This window comes from Aulonocara stuartgranti (assembly GCF_965226115.1).
Source record: "Aulonocara stuartgranti genome assembly, chromosome: 3".
In the NCBI taxonomy this organism is placed as follows: Eukaryota; Metazoa; Chordata; class Actinopteri; order Cichliformes; family Cichlidae; genus Aulonocara; species Aulonocara stuartgranti.
In genome coordinates, this window is record NC_138941.1 from 65,435,743 (window position 1) to 65,456,912 (window position 21,170).

General features: G+C 40.9%; 3 protein-coding genes across 3 annotated transcripts in view; 2 read left to right on the top strand and 1 right to left on the bottom strand.

Annotated features, from left to right (window-relative positions):
- LOC309694439 (matrix remodeling-associated protein 8-like) overlaps positions 1 to 21,170 on the bottom strand; it is a 209,255-nt gene that overhangs the window by 103,714 nt on the left and 84,371 nt on the right. The gene's annotated exons all lie outside the window — the stretch shown is intronic.
- The window catches only part of LOC309695203 (uncharacterized protein), a 58,256-nt gene that overhangs the window by 752 nt on the left and 36,334 nt on the right, over positions 1 to 21,170 (top strand). The window lies entirely within an intron of this gene.
- Positions 1,602 to 20,629, top strand: LOC309693921 (uncharacterized protein). The gene is made up of 3 exons (XM_082513578.1): positions 1,602 to 1,792; positions 15,245 to 15,347; positions 15,795 to 20,629. Exons 2-3 carry the CDS (start codon positions 15,330 to 15,332, stop codon positions 17,205 to 17,207), a joined length of 1,431 nt encoding a protein of 476 aa, XP_082369704.1. The 5' UTR covers positions 1,602 to 1,792; positions 15,245 to 15,329; the 3' UTR covers positions 17,208 to 20,629.

A 21,170-nucleotide genomic window follows, 5' to 3' on the forward strand; every position in this document is an offset into this window, starting at 1 on the left:
CCCCCCCCTAATATTGGTATGATCTGAGCTCAGGCACTAAGCAGGACGGGGCAGCTACTGCCTGCGAGTTAGTGAATGGTAAATTGCCTGTATTTAGAGAAACTGTGATATTCTGGATTAGGCTCTTTGAAAAGATCGGACGTGGATAGGTGCCTTTATTGAACAGCAGGACATCACACACTAACTTGTTGTTTTCTTAGCGTGCAAAAATCTACCCTTTTTGTTGTTATATATTGGTCAACCAAGAACTAGCCCTGTAACAGGCACTTCTGTATTTTACCACTGGGGGGCAACAATTCACTCTATTACAAAACTGTTTTTGTTCATCTGTTTATTTTTTTATGAGCTTTGTTTGATTTGTTGAGTATCTGAGGCTGAGACCGCAAAAACATGATTGTTGGCCTGTATTTATATAGTGCTTTACTAGTCCCTTAGGACCCCAAAGCGCTTTACATATCCAGTCATCCACCCATTCACACACTGGTGATGGCAAGCTACATTGTAGCCACAGCCACCCTGGGGCGCACTGACAGAGGCGAGGCTGCCGACACTGGCCCTCTGACTACCACCAGTAGGCAACGGGTGAAGTGTCTTGCCCAAGGACACAATGACCGAGACTGTCCAAGCCGGGGCTCGAACCAGCAACCTTCCGATTACAAGGCGAACTCCCAAGTCTTGAGCCACGATCGCCCCGCAGTGATGATGTGATGGGATTTCCGGCTCTTTCAGCTCGGCTCACTAAAAAGAGTCTGCTCTTTCGGCTCCAAACCGGCTCTTCAGGTTGTTTTGTTGCTTTAATTAATTTATTATTAACAATAATATAAAATTATGCACAAAAGGAATTACTAATGTAAAAAAAGAAGTGGTTTTATTTATATATGTTTATATATAAATATATGCGGTGGCCCCTAGAGACAAAACACGTACAAACTCCAAAACACATTTCTAACGTTAACTGAACTTTCAAAACCGCTACCTAGATCACTTAAATTACACAATTGAAAGCATGTGTGTATTGTTTGTGTATTTATACACAAGCACTCATATATATTCAAATAATTTAAAAAAAAGTTCATTTACCTGTTACTACCACACACCAAATCCGGTCGTTGGTACTTGCTGGCTTGTGTAGCCACTAGGTAACAAAAGCTCAACACTGCGCCCGAGCATCCTGGAGCACTTCTGTTGTCTTTTGTACGTGTTTTGGAGTTTTTACGTGCTTTGTCTCTAGGGGCCACTGTAAATATACTTTTATTTATTCACTCCACACAAAATGTAATAAATAAATAATATAATACAAAAAACCAACTATTTACATTTCAACTTTTAACTATTTAAATTTTCAGCTTTTTTCCTTTTAAACAAATTTAAAGTGAAACAACACAAAACACTGCAAACCACAACACAATTAAATATAAATTAAAATATGCTGTTGGAGAAATGGAGCTAGGCAGACAGAGGAGAACTGAAGATTGACCAGGTACCAAAGTAAATCATTCATACTGTATAAAAAATGTAAATATGACGGTGTATCACGAAAGATTGATATGAGTTTCATTGATATGAAACTGATCACTTGACCAATATTACGTTACTTGCTCTTCAAGTTAATCAACAAATGGCGAAATGAAAAGCCGAACAACAACAATGCTGTTTCTTTAGAGAGTCTTAGCTTATGTGTGTTTATTTCATATTTTCAGTTGTTTCCCTCCACGGCTAAATAAATCGGTTTCAGTAATGCACTGATATACAAGAATGGACATAAGGAGCTTCTTTCAAAGAAAAAACTCAGGTAGATGTTATTTTATATATTATGCTTTGTATGTTGTTCAGTATATCTATGCAAAACAAGAGGACTTTCAATACACAGCAGTATATTCACAGTTGAAACCAGATATTTACATACACTTTATGGAAAACACAAGAACATTTTTTTTACTGTACAACATCAATTTAGAGTAAACTTGTTTTGTTTTAGATAAATAAATATTGAAATATCTTTTGAATTAGTTAAATGTCAGAATAAAGAGAGACAGAGCTGTCTATTTTTTATCACTTTCATCAAATTTAGGAGTACATATACACTAAGTTTATTGTTAATTAATAAAAAAAACTCCAGACGATTCCATTCTGCGCTGAAGAAGCTTCTGATAGGTTAGTAGAGTCCATGTGAGTAAATTGGTGGAACAGCTGTGGATGCATATAAGGCAAAACACAGAGCCTGTTTCTTTGAAATGGAAAATTAAGAGATGTCAACCAAAACACCAGGAAAAGGATTGTGGAGCTCCATAAGTGTGGCTCAATTTTGAATACAATTTGGTGCCATTTAAAATTAAGAAATACAGATAGTTTCTCTATTTACTCTTAAAGTTAACAAATATGTTTTTTATATTTATCAATCTAAAAAAATAAACATTTACCGTATTTCCCGGACTATAAAAGCGCACCTGAATATTAGCCGCACAAGCTAAAATCAGGGGAAAATCCTGTTTTGTACATACATTAGCCGCACCTGACTAAAAGCCGCAGGTGTTTCAATGTTGACTTATCATATGTAAGAGAATATGCACAAAGCGAAATGTCAGGAAAGAGATGGCTGTTTGGAGACACACCTCTTTTATTAATATTTTGAAAAACAAGTTATGGGTACATATTTGCATAACTTTTTAGGTATATGTGCAAGTAGCAGTAATTACAAGTACGAAACATGTACTGTGCTTCATGAATGAGTAACAAATGTAGTACATAACAATAACCTACAGCACACCAGAAAAATAGATTCGGACTACCTTTTAGGCTCAGGTGCAGTGACACGGCTTTAACAAGAAGAAAAGTCAGTCATTCACCACCATATTCCTGCGCACTAAAACCACCAAAGTCCTCTCCTCCAGTGTCAGATACGAACAGGCTCAGGATGGCTACGTCATCCACTCTCAGCTTCTTTCCTTCGTTGTCACTTTGAAAACCAAAGAAATCCTCGTTGTCAGTGTCGGAGTCGAACACCCTCAGAAAGGCCGTGGTGTCCTCCTCTCCATCATGCAGCAGTCCAGCCCTTCGACATCCGTTGGTGATCATGGATGTTTTCACACTTTTCCACGCTGTCAGATTCCACCGGTGGAATTGAGCATAACTTGCTTTTCGCAAGTTTATCGCCGCTCATCATCCACGACTCCCGCTGAACGCGTAGCGTTAATTTGAAGTTTGTTTTTCGTGCTACTTGTACAGCACGGCCAGCCTGGCGGATGGACACGTGACCAACATACCACTCTTGAACCCCGATACTGTGTGTCTGATCACATGCCCTTCCGCCAGGCAACGTAGTGCCGTACAACAGCGGAACAAACAAAACAAATTGTCTTACGATATGATAAAAATCATGGACAATCCATAGAAAAGCCGCACCTGACTAAAAGCCGCAGGGTTCAAAGCTTGTGCAAAAAGTAGCGGCTTATAGCCCGACAATTACGGTAGTCTGATTTGATGTGTATCTTTACCAAGTGTATCTGTTTTGATCTGAAGAGTATGTAAATATCTGGTTTCAACTGTATATTTGATGATTGTCAGCACAAAGAGGGAGAGAGAGGAGAATGAGGACAGAACAGTAAGGGAACAAGAGCAGGTGAGAAACACATGTTAGTCAAATGGTTGTTTACCAAAATCCGTATCATAGGTACTTGTGTATCTCGTACCTAGTGTTTCTTTTCAGGTTTGTTATTTTTCAAGTTATATATTTATTAAGTTATGCAGGCTTATGAAGGCTAAATAATTATATAAACTTTTCTGAATGTAAATAGTGTACTTTTGGTAGAATTAAAAAACTAAGTGTAGTGCGGGTCTATGATGATTTTTAGTGCTACTATCATCTAGTTCTGATTCTGGTTCTGTCTTGGTTAAGTCCTAAGTGGTCCTGATTTTGAACTGTTGTAGTCCTGTTTTAATTCCGGATCAGTTCTGGGTCTGGTTGAATTGGGGTTTAGTCCTCGTGTCTTGATGCAGCCCCAACTTTGTTCTGCCTTGCTGATTAATTAAAATACTAGTTTAAGGTGTCCTGCATATGTGATATATATTTTTTCCTATATGAAATCATTCTTTTTTGAACAAAATTCATAATAAAGCCCATTTCAGTCATTTCTACCCTCACTTAATTTCCTTTTGCTGCTCAGCTCTCACACAGTGGCTCAGTTATGCTCCAATTAATCTTTCAGTAATGTCTACCACCCCCCCCCCCCCAAAAAAAAAAAAAAAGAAGAAAAAAAAGAATCCCACATCCATCCTTTAGGGCTAAGCCCCGGGTGTTTCAGATGTCTGCTTCCGCCTCTGGTGTGGACTATGAAGTAGGGCAGTGGAGTAAAGACCCAGAGTACTTACCGCCACTGTCCTACCCCGATATCTTCACGTATCTTGTTAACCCTGACCCTAACCCTCACGTTCGGATTTCAGAGTGCCCTACGTGTAACGTTGGTAACCAGTCTGGATTTGTTTGATTCATTTCATAGGCAGGCTTCCCTACAGTTGTGCGAAAGAGTTAGCAAATCGTTACATAGCAGGTATGTCTCCACAGTCACTCAATTCTATGTTTGTTTGCAATTTCTATAACCTCCAAGAACCCCAACGATAATATTATTAAGCTATAAAGAGTGATATGAACATACAGAACTTGCCGGAGTTAAAATGTCTGGAGCACACCAACAGATATCTGGAGATGGAAGAAAACTGGATATCAAGCCGTCGCATGGCTGCTATCCAGGCTAGACGCCTTCGTTTTGTAAGGTCCGCCATATAAGATAAGATAAGATAAGATAACCTTTATTAGTCCCACACGTGGGAAATTTGTTTTGTCACAGCAGGAAGTGGACAGTGCAAAAGTTATGAGGCAAAAATTAGGATACAATAAGAATAAATACAGTACACAACTGTACAGAATAGAATAAAATAAAATACTATATACAGTAGAATAAAATAAAATAAATATACAATAAGATAAAAATAGAATACAAATACAAATGCTATATACAACTGAGTAAAAGTACAACGATGACAGAAAGGATTATTGCACTTAGTATTATTGCATATGTATGGATGTGTGTGTTTGATCAGTTAAAGTCTTTGTTGTGGAGCCTGACAGCAGTGGGGAGGAAAGACCTGCGAAATCTCTCCGTCCCACATCGTGGGTGCCGCAGTCTCCCACTGAAGGAGCTGCTCAGTGCTGTCACAGTCTGCTGCATGGGGTGGGAGATGTTGTCCAACAGTGATGACAGCTTAGCCACCATTCTCCTGTCACTCACCACCTCCACTGGGTCCAGAGGGCATCCTAGAACAGAGCTGGCCCTTCGGATCACCCTGTTCAGTCTCTTCCTGTCCCCAGCAGAGATGCTGCCGCCCAAGCAGACCACACCATAAAAGATAGCACAAGCCACAACAGAGTCATAGAAGGTCTTCAGGAGTGGGCCCTCCACTCCAAACGACCTGAGTCTCCGCAGCAGGTACAGCCTGCTCTGCCCTTTCCTGTAGAGGGCGTCTGAGTTATGAGTCCAGTCCAGTCTATTGTTCAGATGAACACCAAGGTACCTGTAGCTGTCCACAGCCTCAATGTCCATACCTTGGATGTTCAGTGGTTGCAGTGGAGAATGCTTGTGCCTGCGGAAGTCTACCACCAGTTCCTTGGTTTTACTGGCGTTGATCTGGAGGTAGTTCAGCTGGCACCAGTCCACAAAGTCCTGAGTCAGTCCTCTGTACTCCTTGTCGTCCCCATCAGTGATGAGGCCGACTATTGCAGAGTCATCAGAGAACTTCTGCAGGAAGCACTGGATGGAATTGTGGGAGAAGTCTGCAGTGTAGATGGTGAAGAGGAACGGAGCCAGAACCGTTCCCTGTGGGGCCCCCGTACTGCAGACGACCCTGTCCGACACACAGCCCTGAGTCCTCACATACTGTGGTCGGTCGGTGAGGTAGTCCAGGATCCAGGAAGTGAGGTGATGGTCCACTCCAGAGTTCACCAGCTTGTCCTTTAGAACCGAGGGAAGAATGGTGTTGAAGGCACTGGAGAAATCAAAGAACATGATTCTCACAGTGCTTCCAGCGGTCTCCAGGTGAGCGAGGGAACGATCTAGGAGGTGAATGACGGCATCATCCGCTCCAATGCCAGGCTGGTAGGCAAACTGAAGTGGGTCCAGTGATGAGCTTATTAGGCGCCGAAGCTGAGCCAGGACCAACCGCTCTAGGGTCTTCATCAGGTGGGATGTCAGAGCCACCGGCCTGTAGCTGTTGAGGTCCTTGGGGCGTGAAGTCTTTGGCACTGGTACAACACAGGAGGTTTTCCAGAGCTGTGGGACTCTTCCCAACCTCAGGCTCAGGTTGAAGAGGTGCTCCATCACCCCACACAGTTGGTCCGCGCAGGACCTGACGACCCTCAAGCTGATGCCATCTGGACCCGCTGCCTTCTTGCCATTAATCCTCCTCAGTTCCCTCCTAACCTGGGTGGTTGAGAGAGACACGCTGGAGCCTTGTGTTGAGTGTGTATTGGATGCTGCATTTGGGGGTGGGGGGGAGTGAGCAGGGTGAATAGAGGAGGTGTGAAGTGTCTGAGGTGGAACAGCAGCAGTGGGGGTGGGTGAGTCTGCAGCCGATGTTGCAGACTGCCTCATGGCTGAATCAAATCTGTTGAAGAAATGACTCAGTTCATTTGCCCATCTCACATCCCTCCCAGCTCCCTCATGATGCTTCCAGGTTGGGAAAGAATAAAAAAGACAAACCCTTTTTAAGCTTATTCCACAGCCGGCAACACGGCAAGTACGAACCATGGCTGTTGTGTGTGCCTTCGCTCCTTTTTCGCTTGTGCTTTGTTTGGACCCGGAAAATGGCGCATCAGGCCAAAATACTTTCCACGCCCACGCCCGTGACATCACGCTCCAAAGCCCTATGGCGGTGACAACTCTTCCACAGTAGCAGGTAGGATTTTTCTTTTTTTGTTGACGGCTAGTTTTACCTTTCCATACGGATGGTCTGTTTATGTTTTGATCAAGAGCCTTTTTTGGGCAGCTGAAGAGGAGAAGTCCATCTTATGGCCAACCTCTGACTGTTTCTTGGTCATATTACCCAGCAAAACCCAGTATCCAAGTTCATCTGTAACAGTCCTTGTGCCACAGATCCGCACTGTTGCTTCTACATTAAACAGAAGAGCAGCGACATGGCTGCAGGTCTCCGCAACTCCGGCCATACAGGTGCAGTGGACGGCTTCAACCTTCCCTGTGATGCTCACAATGACCCATGGTCACAGGTCATTAATCAATGTATAAAACTAAAATAAAATGTATTTTTAGTGACACAGGATAAAAGAATGGAAGTAAGATGTATAATTAGAATTATTTATAATAAATATGAACAAATTATTGCAATTTCTTTAACTGTAGTAGTGCCATTTGTGGGAGCATTTCAAGTTTCCATATATTAATACAACCGTTATAGCCCAAATTTTAATAATCTGTATGCATATGTATCCATTAGGTCCATAGTAACTACATAAATTGGAAAACTTGTAGTGCAATAAACTACAAAAAAATTTAAAATCTGTTTGATTTGTTTTTTTTACATATCTTTTTAGTTAAAATACAATTAAGAGGTGTATCTCTCGAAATTGTAAATAGAAAAGTTTCCAACCACAAGAAATTTATTTTGAGTGTATTTATAATTTTATTTTTGAGATACACTAATTTTTATATACTACAGGAAAAATGGAAATAAATAGTTTATTTTGATGCATTATAATATTTACAACAGTGTAATTTAAGTTCTAAGCATCCCAGAAACAATACGGAAAAGCACAAAGTCAAACATCATCATCATCATCATTTATTTATATAGCACTTTAAAAACACACCTAGTAGACCAAAGTGTTGTACAATACTAATATGCACATGACTTTTATGAACATCAACATAGGCTTATAAGGCCCACAAAAATGACGTCACTTCCGGTTTCGGGCAGGTAATGGCGGACATGCAATAATTTGCACTGATGTATATGCCAACGTAAGAAGTGTTATGAACATCGGCAAAGCGTGTTTCTGGAATATTATCTTTTTGTTGCTGCAAGTGCTTCTTATGCAAATTTTTCTAAAGCTATACAGGGAGTGCAGAATTATTAGGCAAATGAGTATTTTGTCCACATCATGCTCTTCATGCATGTTGTCTTACTCCAAGCTGTATAGGCTCGAAAGCCTACTACCAATTAAGCATATTAGGTGATGTGCATCTCTGTAATGAGAAGGGGTGTGGTCTAATGACATCAACACCCTATATCAGGTGTGCATAATTATTAGGCAACGTCCTTTCCTTTGGCAAAATGGGTCAAAAGAAGGACTTGAAAGGCTCAGAAAAGTCAAAAATAGTGAGATATCTTGCAGAGGGATGCAGCAGTCTCAAAATTGCAAAGCTTCTGAAGCGTGATCATCGAACAATCAAGCGGTTCATTCAAAATAGTCAACAGGGTCGCAAGAAGCGTGTGGAAAAACCAAGGCGCAAAATAACTGCCCATGAACTGAGAAAAGTCAAGCGTGCAGCCGCCAAGATGCCACTTGCCACCAGTTTGGCCATATTGCAGAGCTGCAACATCACTGGAGTGCCCAAAAGCACAAGGTGTGCAATACTCAGAGACATGGCCAAGGTAAGAAAGGCTGAAAGACGACCACCACTGAACAACACACACAAGCTGAAACGTCAAGACTGGGCCAAGAAATATCTCAAGACTTATTTTTCTAAGGTTTTATGGACTGATGAAATGAGAGTGAGTCTTGATGGGCCAGATGGATGGGCCCGTGGCTGGATTGGTAAAGGGCAGAGAGCTCCAGTCCGACTCAGACGCCAGCAAGGTGGAGGTGGAGTACTGGTTTGGGCTGGTATCATCAAAGATGAGCTTGTGGGGCCTTTTCGGGTTGAGGATGGAGTCAAGCTCAACTCCCAGTCCTACTGCCAGTTTCTGGAAGACACCTTCTTCAAGCAGTGGTACAGGAAGAAGTCTGCATCCTTCAAGAAAAACACGATTTTCATGCAGGACAATGCTCCATCACACGCGTCCAAGTACTCCACAGTGTGGCTGGCAAGAAAGGAAGAAAAACTAATGACATGGCCTCCTTGTTCACCTGATCTGAACCCCATTGAGAACCTGTGGTCCATCATCAAATGTGAGATTTACAAGGAGGGAAAACGGTACACCTCTCTGAACAGTGTCTGGGAGGCTGTGGTTGCTGCTGCACGCAATGTTGATGGTGAACAGATCAAAACACTGACAGAATCCATGGATGGCAGGCTTTTGAGTGTCCTTGCAAAGAAAGGTGGCTATATTGGTCGCTGATTTGTTTTTGTTTTGTTTTTGAATGTCAGAAATGTATATTTGTGAATGTGGAGATGTTATATTGGTTTCACTGGTTAAAAAAAAAATTGAAATGGGTATATATTTGTTTTTTGTTAAGTTGCCTAATAATTATGCACAGTAATAGTCACCTGCACACACAGATATCCCCCTAAAATAGCTAAAACTAAAAACTACTTCTAAAAACATTCAGCTTTGATATTAATGAGTTTTTTGGGTTCATTGAGAACATGGTGGTTGTTCAATAATAATATTATTCCTCAAAAATACAACTTTCCTAATAATTCTGCACTCCCTGTATGTGGAAGGAAACCGTGACCTAGGACAAGCTAATGGCATAAGATGTAAGTACAACTCCTCCGGTTTCACATGCCAAAAAAATAATTTTTGGTTCCAGTTCTACAGGGATTTAAAAATAGTTAGGTAAAACGGAGTGCCTTCTCCGACCGGTTGTAAAGGGTTAATTATATATTTTATGTAATAATTTATAAAATTTGGGTTAAAAACAATAGAAGACAAATGGCACTAGACACTTTTCTATTGTCCACACGATAGTGCTGGGCGATATGACGATATCTAACGACTTGTGCGCGCTGACTCCACTGACAAGGTACGAAAAAATGTCACGCTACGTCAATAGCAGTAGGTCTTCAGGGATTCTACGTCACGGCTGTATTTCATGCGGGTCCACATTTCCAACGCAATCAGTCTCTATACAGTCTCTGCTATTTTGAGCTACTTTTAAGCATCTTTCTTGTAGTCGTCGTTACAACACAGTGTGTTTGTTTTGATTCATTTCCCCGGAAGATGGCGCAGCGTTCCCAGCGTTCCGTGATGTCAACTCCAAAGCCCTATAGAGAGAGTAGTGGAAGCCTACTGCGAAGGGTGCGAAAGGGCTACATTTTCTTTCTTGTTCAATTATTTCCATCATGCTTTGACTGCGGCTGTAACCAGACCTATTCCAGCAGGATTTGTAAAAAGCGTTTTGCCAGACACACAAAGCCGGACAACTTTTGTTCTGAGTCTAAGAAGTCTAAGAGAGAAAACGATCGGACTTCTCGTGTGGCTAGGTGCTGTTGAGGTTCACTTTCTCTTGACTTCACCGATTCTTTTGATATCCCAGCTGGAGAAGAAGGGTCAGATGAGGCTGAAGTATGTTTCTTGTGTGGTTCTGAGAAGTACTTCTCATACACACACCTTTATAGGCTGTATTCCAATTCAGGGTCTGCAGCCTTGGAGGATGCGGGCCATGCGGGAATCATCCTCAAAGACCGAAAGTGAGATGCTTGTGTAATGGGACGGTCTGGCCTCCATGGCGCTGCTCAGGTTGCCTAGCAACCATGTCACTAACCGCTGAAACGTTTCATACAGCATTGTTTGAAATGGAAGAGAAACAGTTTTTGTTCATCTGTTTATTTTTTTATGAGCTTTGTTTGATTTGTTGAGTATCTGAGGCTGAGACCGCGGGACTGTAAAAACATGATTGTTGGGCTTCATTTCTGTACTGAACAGTCATTTTAAGATTAGCTAGTAAATAACAATTAGCTAATGTTGTTCATGAGACTAAAGTCATTTCATGTTGGTGATGTAAATATTATACTGCCAATATTACAGTTATTATTATATTAATCATTATTAGTTATTACAGCATTGAACTTGAACTCTGTGTCAAATACTGAGCTTCAGTAAAGATTCAAGTTGCATTTATTTATGTCCTATCACCTTAAATCTTCACTCAAAGACAAGTATCTTTGACAGTGTATTAGGGCTGCCACAAACGATTATTTTGATAGTCGACTAGTCACAGATTATTTTTGCGATTAGTCAACTAATCAGATCATCATCCATTGAACGTAAAACATACAGCTTATTGCACCAGCAGCATCTGCTCTTATATAATTATCATTAGCTTACAGCTTTAAGTGTTTAAGGTATGTGCTAACTAAAAATAAAGACAAAATGATAGTTTATTAAATTTTAATGAAATTTGCAGATTGTTTCAGTGAAGTTTAATAAACTCCTTGCTATCTAAAATATAACAGGACACCGGAGTAAATTCTCCAGCATCTCACACTTCTGATGATCAGCTGTCTGCTTGAAGTTTATTCAGCTGTGTAAGAACTATAACTTTAATCTCAGCCAAACCGATTTACTCAGGAACAAATAAAACACTGAAAAAAGCCAAACAATAACATTTTTAAGTAATCTAAGTGACTCATATATCATGTTTAACCTGAGTAGCGAAAGACGGCGGTGGGTTTGAAAACGATTTGCCGGGAGTCCAGTGCTCTCATGGCTCTAGCGAGCCTTGCCCCCGTCTAGCTGTCGAGCTAGTGGTTAACAGACGTCTCCGAAAACGTCGGAGCGCTTTTGAAAATATGTGGTGTCTTGATAAACTGAGCAGATATTTGAGGTTTACACAGCTACATTCTTGCCTGAAAACATGTTAAATGTTTATTTTGTGACCCAGAAAGAATAATAAGAGTAATATTAAAGCTAACTAGCTGCCGCCATTGTTGGAAACTGAGCTGGGCTCAGTGTTGCCAACTCCTCAGTAAGGAAAATCGCTATTGGTTGTCCAAAAAAGTCATTAGAAGTCGCTAAATGATGTCATCGCCTAATTTGCATAATTGGTCATGCTAATCTAATTGTAACCTATGTTGTTGGAGAGAGAAATAACATCATGGAAGAGACATAAAGTGAGTAAAAACGTCCTAAATGCAGTTAGTTTATTTAGAACTACAAATTAAATTTCTTTTAGCAATTATTGTTTTTTTTAATGTCACAATTCCAACCCTGCTCCTTTGCCCGGGCTTGGACCGGCAAAAGTGACCCGAAATAGACACTCTGGTGGAGTTACTTTGTGTGTGTGTTTATAAGTAGTTTTAAACCTTGTGATTCACAAAACAGCATAAGAGTAAAAGAAGAACTGACTGCGTTACAGCACCCGCTGCTTGTTGAGAGTAGCGCTTTCACGTCTTTTTTTAAGGGGTCTGAAAACTCGCTAAATATAGCGACCAAGTCGCTAAGTTGGCAACACTGGCTGGGCTGCGCTATGAATTCTGACTGGGACGGAGCTACTTCTTCTTCGGGGTTTAACGGCAGCTGGCATCCTTGTACATGCAGTGCTGCCATCTTCTGTTTCAGTCCGTTATTACACTCTTAAATCCTGCTACTTATTCCTGCGTCTTTTGGGATCTTACAAAGCTTCAAACGACGCGTCGACTATTAAATCAGTCGTCGACGATTTTGATAGTCGACGTAATCGTGACTAGTCAACTAATCGTGGCAGCCCTACAGTGTATATATAGATGTATCGGAATCGGAATCGTGTTTATTGGCCAAGTATATGTGCAGACACATACAGGGAATTTGGTTCCAGTAGATGGTGGCTCTCAAGTACAGCAATGTAACACACACACACACACACACACACACACGTGTCTATATATACACATTACACATACATACACAAAGCTGTGTAAACCAACTATAAATAACGAACCTAAACTTATATACATAAAATACAGAAATGAATGAGGTGGAATGAATACTACAAAATGTACATAAGGTGCAGTTGCAGTCTGGCAGTGGGAGCAGTGTGGCAGGTCAACTGTTAAGAAGGGAGATGGCGAGGGGAAAGAAACTGTTCCTGTGTCGGGTGGTCCTGGTCTGCAGGCTTCTGTACCGTCTGCCAGAGGGCAGCAGATCAAAAAGTCTGTGTGCAGGGTGTGAGGGGTCTGTGATGATTTTCCCTGCCCGTTTCCTGGTTCTTGAGAGGTACAGATCCTGGATGGAGGGCAGGGGGGTGCCGATGATCCTTTCTGCTGCCCGTACAGTCCGCTGCAGTCTGCTCCTGTCCTGTTTAGTGGCTGCTCCATACCAGACTGTGATGGAGGAGCACAGGACAGACTCAATGACCGCAGTGTAGAACTGGATCAGCAGCTCCTGTGGAAGACTGTATCATATATAAGATACAAATATTGTTATTTCATTTTGTTGGCATTACTAAATTTGGCTCAGTTCTTACATATATTTGTAACAATATATGTAGATTAATGTTGTTCGTGTGTAATTTACATTGAGTAGGCTAACCACGTTATTACATTAATGCATGTAAGGTGAACTAGCAAACACCGTCATAGTTACATGGCTTTCTTCTTGTCTGATGGCAGATACTCCCTTCACCCTGGCCAAAAAGGCTAAAATGACCAAAGAAAAAATGGAAAACGGCTAAACATGAGAGGTTTTTGGACCAAGTTTGTGTTTTTTCCATTGTTTAAGCATTGCTTCCAGCCAAGAGTGATACCATATATGCCCTATGGCTGCAGAAAAGGCTAACATTGTTATCTTTTTACAAAAAAAACAGCTGAACATGAGAGGGTTTTGGACCAATTTTGTGTTCTCCATTCTTTAAGCACCAGTTTGAGTACCGTTTAAGCACTGTCACCGTTTCAGAAGTACCAGTTTGGTACTGGTATCGGATAGGGCTGCACGATTTTGCATGAAATGAGAATCACGATTTTTTTCCCTTAGAATTGAGATCACGATTCTCTCACGATAAATATTTATTGCACTTATTAACTGCACATCAACTTCATAACAGTTGAGACTGAACATAAAAACAATAAATAAACATAAAAACAACAAATGTCTCACATTTGTTGTTGCTGCAAAATGTTGTACTGCTTGAAATTCCGTCTCCACCGTTGCTCGACACTGCGTGTATAGAGCAGGTAGTGCAACAATAGAAAAATAGTTGCGGGACAGCACTGTGTAGCGTTTGTCTAGGGTGTTGATCATTTCCCTAAATCCCTCGTTTTGCACAGTGTTGATGGGAGCCATATCTTTGGTCAGGTGATAAGTAATGGCCTCTGTAATTTCTTTGTGCCTGCGGGAGTTCGACGGGTATAGGGAAGTGCTGTATAAGGTTCCCGTTATTGATGTTTGGGTGGTTGACCGGGATGGATTTTCTCCTGTCACTTTCTCGTCTTCCCTGACGTGCTCTCCGTTGTTTTTTCCCTACTAATTTTAGCATCACACGGCACAGCTTCTGTATCACGTGGTATAAGGCTCCGCCCTTGTCATTTGTTGAGCAGGAAGAGTGAGCGCTTGTTTTCATGCAGATTACGTCCCGGATCAAAATGCGGTACAGTCGTCGTCTTTTTTTTTTCTTTTTTTTTAAATCGTTGTCATTTGGAAATGAGATCGCACAAAAGTATGAATCAAGATCGCGATTTTCTAATGATTAATCATGCAGCCCTAGTATCGGATAAAACCTTAACGATACCCATCCCTACATACAACCACCCTTTACCTTCCCATATGGAAAAGAAATAGTAAAAAATTATATGATTTACTCATGAAAGCGGCCACTTTCTCATTACTTTCATATATTATTTTAGTAAGTATCCAAAACATAGAAGTTTCATTATATAATTTTCAAGGGGTCTTATATCTGTTTTCACTCTTGTATGCTTTTCATACAAGTTTCACACAAGACGGATACAAACTTTATAAGATTTATATATATCCTTTCCATGTGGGTTGTCTGGGTGGAGTAGGTGGAATCTAATGAGGTGCTTCAGGTGGTACTGCTACCATTGAGTGTGAGCCGGACTTGTGGATCTATAGAAGTCCATATATACAGGGTGTAGCATCCACTGGGTAAAGGTAGTGATATGCAGGGGGGTCAGTGGCTTTTTCCCCTTTCAGGTTCTTGTGACAACTGATGACTTTCTTGTTGTAGCTGCTTCTCAGTTTCCACATTGAAGTTTCATAGGTATTGTTGTCACTGAGGAGTTTAGTCATGTTTATTTGCTCTGCTTTTTTTTTAATTTTTATCAGGGATAAAATACATATACTTTTTGTGTCCCAGCTGAGTAACAGGAGAAGAGTCTGGTGGAGCAACAGAGGAACAATTTCAGCCATTTGGACTCAGCTCAGCCACTACAGAGGAAAAAATGACTTCAACACAGAAGGTGAGAAAAATATCACAGTTACACTGTTATTGAAACTGCACAGCTTGTTGGTTTTTAAAAACATGTTAACAGCAGCTTTATCTTTTCCATCCCGGGCTCCTCCATATATACACAGAATCTACATTCACAAACAAAAAACTCAGATGTTACAAGAAGATACAAACATAATTTTTATCGGCACACATTGAAACAACAATATCAAAAATTGAACTCAATTTTTTATGAGTAAAATATTTTCTCCACTTATCAATATTTCTTCAATATGTATTTTTCATTACGACTGTCATTGTAGCACATCATTGAAATGTGATACTATGACCAGAAGGTGGTGGAAACACACCTACAATGTGTTTGTTGACATGTTTGATTCCGCTAATAGACGGAGTTACAGTTTGTTCCACGACTGCATTTCACTCACTGCCTCTGTTTGTATCTCTGTCACTGCAGGACCAACATGGAGCGAGAAGTCAGCGCTCTCAGGAGGCCGACAAACCTCACAGAAGAAAGGGAGAGAAAACCTGCAGCTGTGATGAGTGTGGGAAGGATTTTACCCGGGGTCGAGATTTAAAAAGACACCAACTCATCCACAGTGGATTTAAACCTTACAGCTGCGACTTGTGTGGAAAGTCTTTTACCCAGGCTGGAAGCTTAAAAACACACCAACTCATCCACAGTGGATTTAAACCTTACAGCTGCGACTTGTGTGGAAAGTCTTTTACCCGGGCTGGACACTTAAAAACACACCAACTCATCCACAGTGGAGTTAAAGCGTACAGCTGTGACTTGTGTGGAAAGTCTTTTACAGAGTCTGGACACTTAAAAACACACCAACTCATCCACAGTGGATTTAAACCTTACAGCTGCGACTTGTGTGGAAAGTCTTTTACCCTGGCTGGAAGCTTAAAAAAACACCAACTCATCCACAGTGGAGTTAAACCTTACAGCTGCGACATCTGTGGAAAGTCTTTTACCCAGGCTGGAAGCTTAAAAACACACCAAATCATCCACAGTGGATTTAAACCTTACAGCTGCGACTTGTGTGGAAAGTCTTTCACCCGGGCTGGACACTTAAAAACACACCAACTCATCCACAGTGGATTTAAACCTTACAGCTGCGACTTGTGTGGAAAGTCTTTTACCCGGGCTGTACACTTAAAAACACACCAACTCATCCACAGTGGAGTTAAAGCATACAGCTGTGACTTGTGTGGAAAGTCTTTTACAGAGTCTGGACACTTAAAAACACACCAACTCATCCACAGTGGATTTAAACCTTACAGCTGCGACTTGTGTGGAAAGTCTTTTACCCTGGCTGGAAGCTTAAAAAAACACCAACTCATCCACAGTGGAGTTAAACCTTACAGCTGCGACTTGTGTGGAAAGTCTTTTACCCAGGCTGGAAGCTTAAAAACACACCAAATCATCCACAGTGGATTTAAACCTTACGGCTGCGACTTGTGTGGAAAGTCTTTCACCCGGGCTGGACACTTAAAAACACACCAACTCATCCACAGTGGATTTAAACCTTACAGCTGTGATGACTGCGGGAAGGATTTTACCCGGGGTCGAGATTTAAGAAGACACCAACTCGTCCACAGTGGAGTTAAACCTTACAGCTGTGACTTGTGTGGAAAGTCTTTTACCCAGGCTGGAAACTTAAAAAGACACCAACTGGTGCACAGTGGATTTAAACCTTACAGCTGCGACTTGTGTGGAAAGTCTTTTACCCAGGGTCGAGATTTAAGAAGACACCAACTCGTCCACAATGGAGTTAAACCTTACAGCTGTGAGTTGTGTGGAAAGTCTTTTACGTATCGTGTGGGCTCAAAAAAAACACCAACTCATCCACATTGTAGTTAAAGCACACTACTGTGAGTTGTGTGGTAAAGCTTTTGCTCAAAGTCGAAACTTACAGAACTATCTAGTTACCCACTTTGGAATTAAGGCGTACAGCTGCAACTTTTGTGGAAAAAGTTTCAATGAAAAACACTACCGAAATATTCACCTACGGATTCACACTGGAAATGGTGTTTACTGCTGTGATCAGTGTGGGAAACTGTTTCCAACAGATGCACAGTTACAACAACACATGTTTAGCCACACTGAGGAGAGACCTTATAAATGTGACCTGTGTGAGAAGACTTTTAAATCTCCACATCAGCTGAAAAAACACCAACAGATCCACACCAGAAAGTAACTCTACAAGTGCAGTTACTGTGAGGATGTATTTACCTTTTTATCCTGTATTTTTAACCTGATTGTTTGGAACAAGTTTGATCAGTAAACTTATGGAGTTATACTGAATGAACTGTTTGGGAAAATGAAGACTCATTTTCTCTCAGTAAGCTGAGTGTTATAATGTAAACAGTAAAAGTAATTGGACGTTGGCAGAGATGCTCTTTATTTCAGGCGACATTCAGGATAAAAATAAACAAAGCAGAGCAACATAGATGGATCCAGTTCTCAGCCCTGTCGTCGCTGTGGTGGTGGGAAAGAGTTTCTTTGTAAGCTTTGTGGAAAAGCTTCCAATCATCAACTGGACCTAAATCCACATCAACGCAGCCACACTGGAGACAAATGAACTACTGCAACGAATGTGGGAGAGGCTTCCACACACCAAGTACATTAAAAATACATGAACTCTTTCACAGTGTGGTCAAAAAGCACATCTGTGACTAGTGTGGGTCATCCTTCACCACTGGACGTGAGCTCAATGAAAAAGGATAAGGGAATCCACACAGGAGAGACACCATACAAATGCAGACAATGTGACAAAAGATAAGATAAGATAACCTTTATTAGTCCCACACGTGGGAAATTTGTTTTGTCACAGCAGGAAGTGGACAGTGCAAAAGTTATGACGCAAAAATTAGAATACAAAAAGACTAAATACAGTACACAGCTGTACAGAATAGAATAAAATAATATACTAAATACAGTAGAATAAAAAGCTTCTCACAATCAGGTCATCGTAACAAACATGAATGTACACACATGGAAGTGAACTTCAGCTGTGACCAGTGTGACAAGAGTTTCAGGAATCTCAGTTCATACTCCAAACACAAACGATCCCACGCTGTAAATAAACTGTTTCACTGTTACTAATGTGCAAAAACCTTCACTTCATTATCTGCTCTGTACAAACATCAGCCTGATCATGCAGGACTGAAATCACTGGATCACAATGAATCTGAAGAGAGAGAAAGATCCTCTTCTGGTTTCAGGGTCAGACTTAAAAACCTTGAGATCAGGCTCCACAGAGTTCAGATGGAATCTCCTGTAAAGAGTGTCAGCTGATGTCACACTTGGATCTGATGATGTAGCTCTGATTTCTGGACCTGGGGTCCGTTCTTCGTACGTCGCTTACTACATCCAAGACCAAATCATCGCTCTAACCGTGAGCTCGCTAATCCGGTTCTCCGAACACACCTGCTGTTGACGATTAGTACAGCTGGATGAAATGATGTGAGATAACTGGGTGTCGTAAAAGGGGCTACGCATCGATAGTAGAAACATTGATCGGCAACCCTCTGATTGGTCGGCGAAATGTCGAAGGAGCACGCACGGTATTTTTTGGCAGCAGAGAAAGAACTCTTGAGTGAGGGATTTTAGGAGTTTCAGAGTTTAATCAGTTGTAGCCACAGCTGCCCTGGGGCAGACTGACAGAAGCCAGGCTGCCATATCGTGCCATCGGCCCCTCTGGCCAACACCAGTAGGCGGTAGGGTAGATTTATTATATTACACTATATTATCCAATATTATATTACATTATATTATATTTTGTTATATTATATCCTCTTTCACATTAGAGCCACAACAGGACCCACTAGAACATGGGAACAAGTATATATTATACAGAATGGTAATATTTATCACTTATATTGCTTTTTGTCTCTTGGAAATCTGTGATGTCTTTTTGTATCGCTGCCTGGTTTGGTAACCTGACGGTGAAGAACAAGAATCGATTGGGACTTCTGGTAAAAACCGCTAGCAAAATTTCAGGGCGCTGGCAAGATGGACTTTTGGCCATTTACAATAGAAACGTGCTTAGAAAGGCTCATTCTATTATTAATTGTGTGAACCATCCACTTCACAGTGAGTTTGAGTTGTTGCCTTCCGGCCGCCGTTTTAGAGTACCTCCGAGGAGCACTAAAAGACTCCAGGTCTCTTTTATCCCTACTGCGTCTTGTCTCCTTAATGGCAAATAATTGTCCTTGAATTTTCTATCATTATTATTGTTATTATTGTTTTATAGTATTGTTCTGTTGTTCTTATCCTCCTGCTGCTAAACTAATTTCCCCTTGTGGGACAATAAAGAAAAATTGAATTGAATTGAATTGAATTGAAATAATCTGTTTGTTTGTTCATAACAGCAACCAAGAAAAGGGCAGAGCAAAAAAAAGACAGGTGGTGGTCCTGCACCCCCACGTCAACAAGTTGGTTAAGTAAATAATACCCTCACGGGAAAATCGATATCTCTCAATGAGCACACTGTCGCGCTGAGCTAAAGGATCCTGTCTATTCCGCAATATACGCTGGATTCTGAAAACTCTCCTTATCAATCTTGCACCTTCCGCAATGGGTGGCTCGCGTATACGGACAGGACATGGCTGCGACAGACTTCCCAAATCCACCTTCGCTTTTATAGCCGTGGTCTCTCATCTTGATTACACGAAGTAATTTACTATTACTACTCTGAAATATGAATTGCATCTGTAATAATCACATACATGTAATAGAATGTTAATAGTACATTTCCCTTTTATAGGAAATGACCTGTATGTATCTGTGTGACATCAATACAAGGATCAAGTGCTGCATTATCTTTAGTTACATTGATGTTATTTATTTATGGTGAAACAGTGGTGGAATATCGCTGTTGCTTTCGTATAAATGAAGCGGACATACCTGCGTGGCCGCGATCTAATCCTGTTTACATAAAGTAAACCTGCTCCAGAGCAGGTTTACGCTCATGGCTCTGTTGCTATGACAGCAAGTCCCGGATGAGCTTCGGGGAACCGAACGATCCAGGATCACGCGAAATCGTCAACAATCAAATCCAGCTAACTTACTTAGCGAGGTACGAAGAACGGGCCCCTGCAGTGAATAATCCTGAATGTTACATTTAGGAAGCTGCATGTATAGATATGTATATCAAGTTTATGTTTTTTCCTTTGAGGGATTTTAATTCTCTAAAATGTTATCCCTGTTACATTTTAACCTTTGTTCCCTTAGGACACAGTAGTGTTTAGTAGTTGTACTATTAAAGTTATAGGAATGTCTTTTCTTTCTTTTTTTTTTAACCAAACTGGTATTCTATCAAAAATCAAATATGGATATGTAAATCATTTCTTTTATTTGAACTTTTTTAGTTTTCCAAAATTAACTTATTTTTTATGTATTCATTGCGTGTTTCACCTCAGTTAAATTTCAATCCTTCATTCATATTTAAACTCTTGATGTGGGCTGTATTTCCATGTAATACCTTTTTTTTCCAGAAGATGGAGCAGTGATGCTGTGTAACCTTTATTTAATTAGGGAAAGAACACAATATTCACAGTGGCAGCAAAGAACTGTTAAAAGTTAAAAACAGCAGCACACATCAGAACCATTTTAAAGATTATTTTTCTTAAAAACAAGGTGTGGGAATGAAGTTTTAACATGAGTGTGTTTAAGATGCATTGTGAATAGCATCTCACACGTTCCAATAAAGCAGATGTTCCTGCATTGCAACAGTAGTTTGCAGATGTGTTCATCCCCCGACCATCTGCAAGACTCTCATGCAGCACCAATTTGAAACGCAGCCTGGAAAGTGCGTTCATG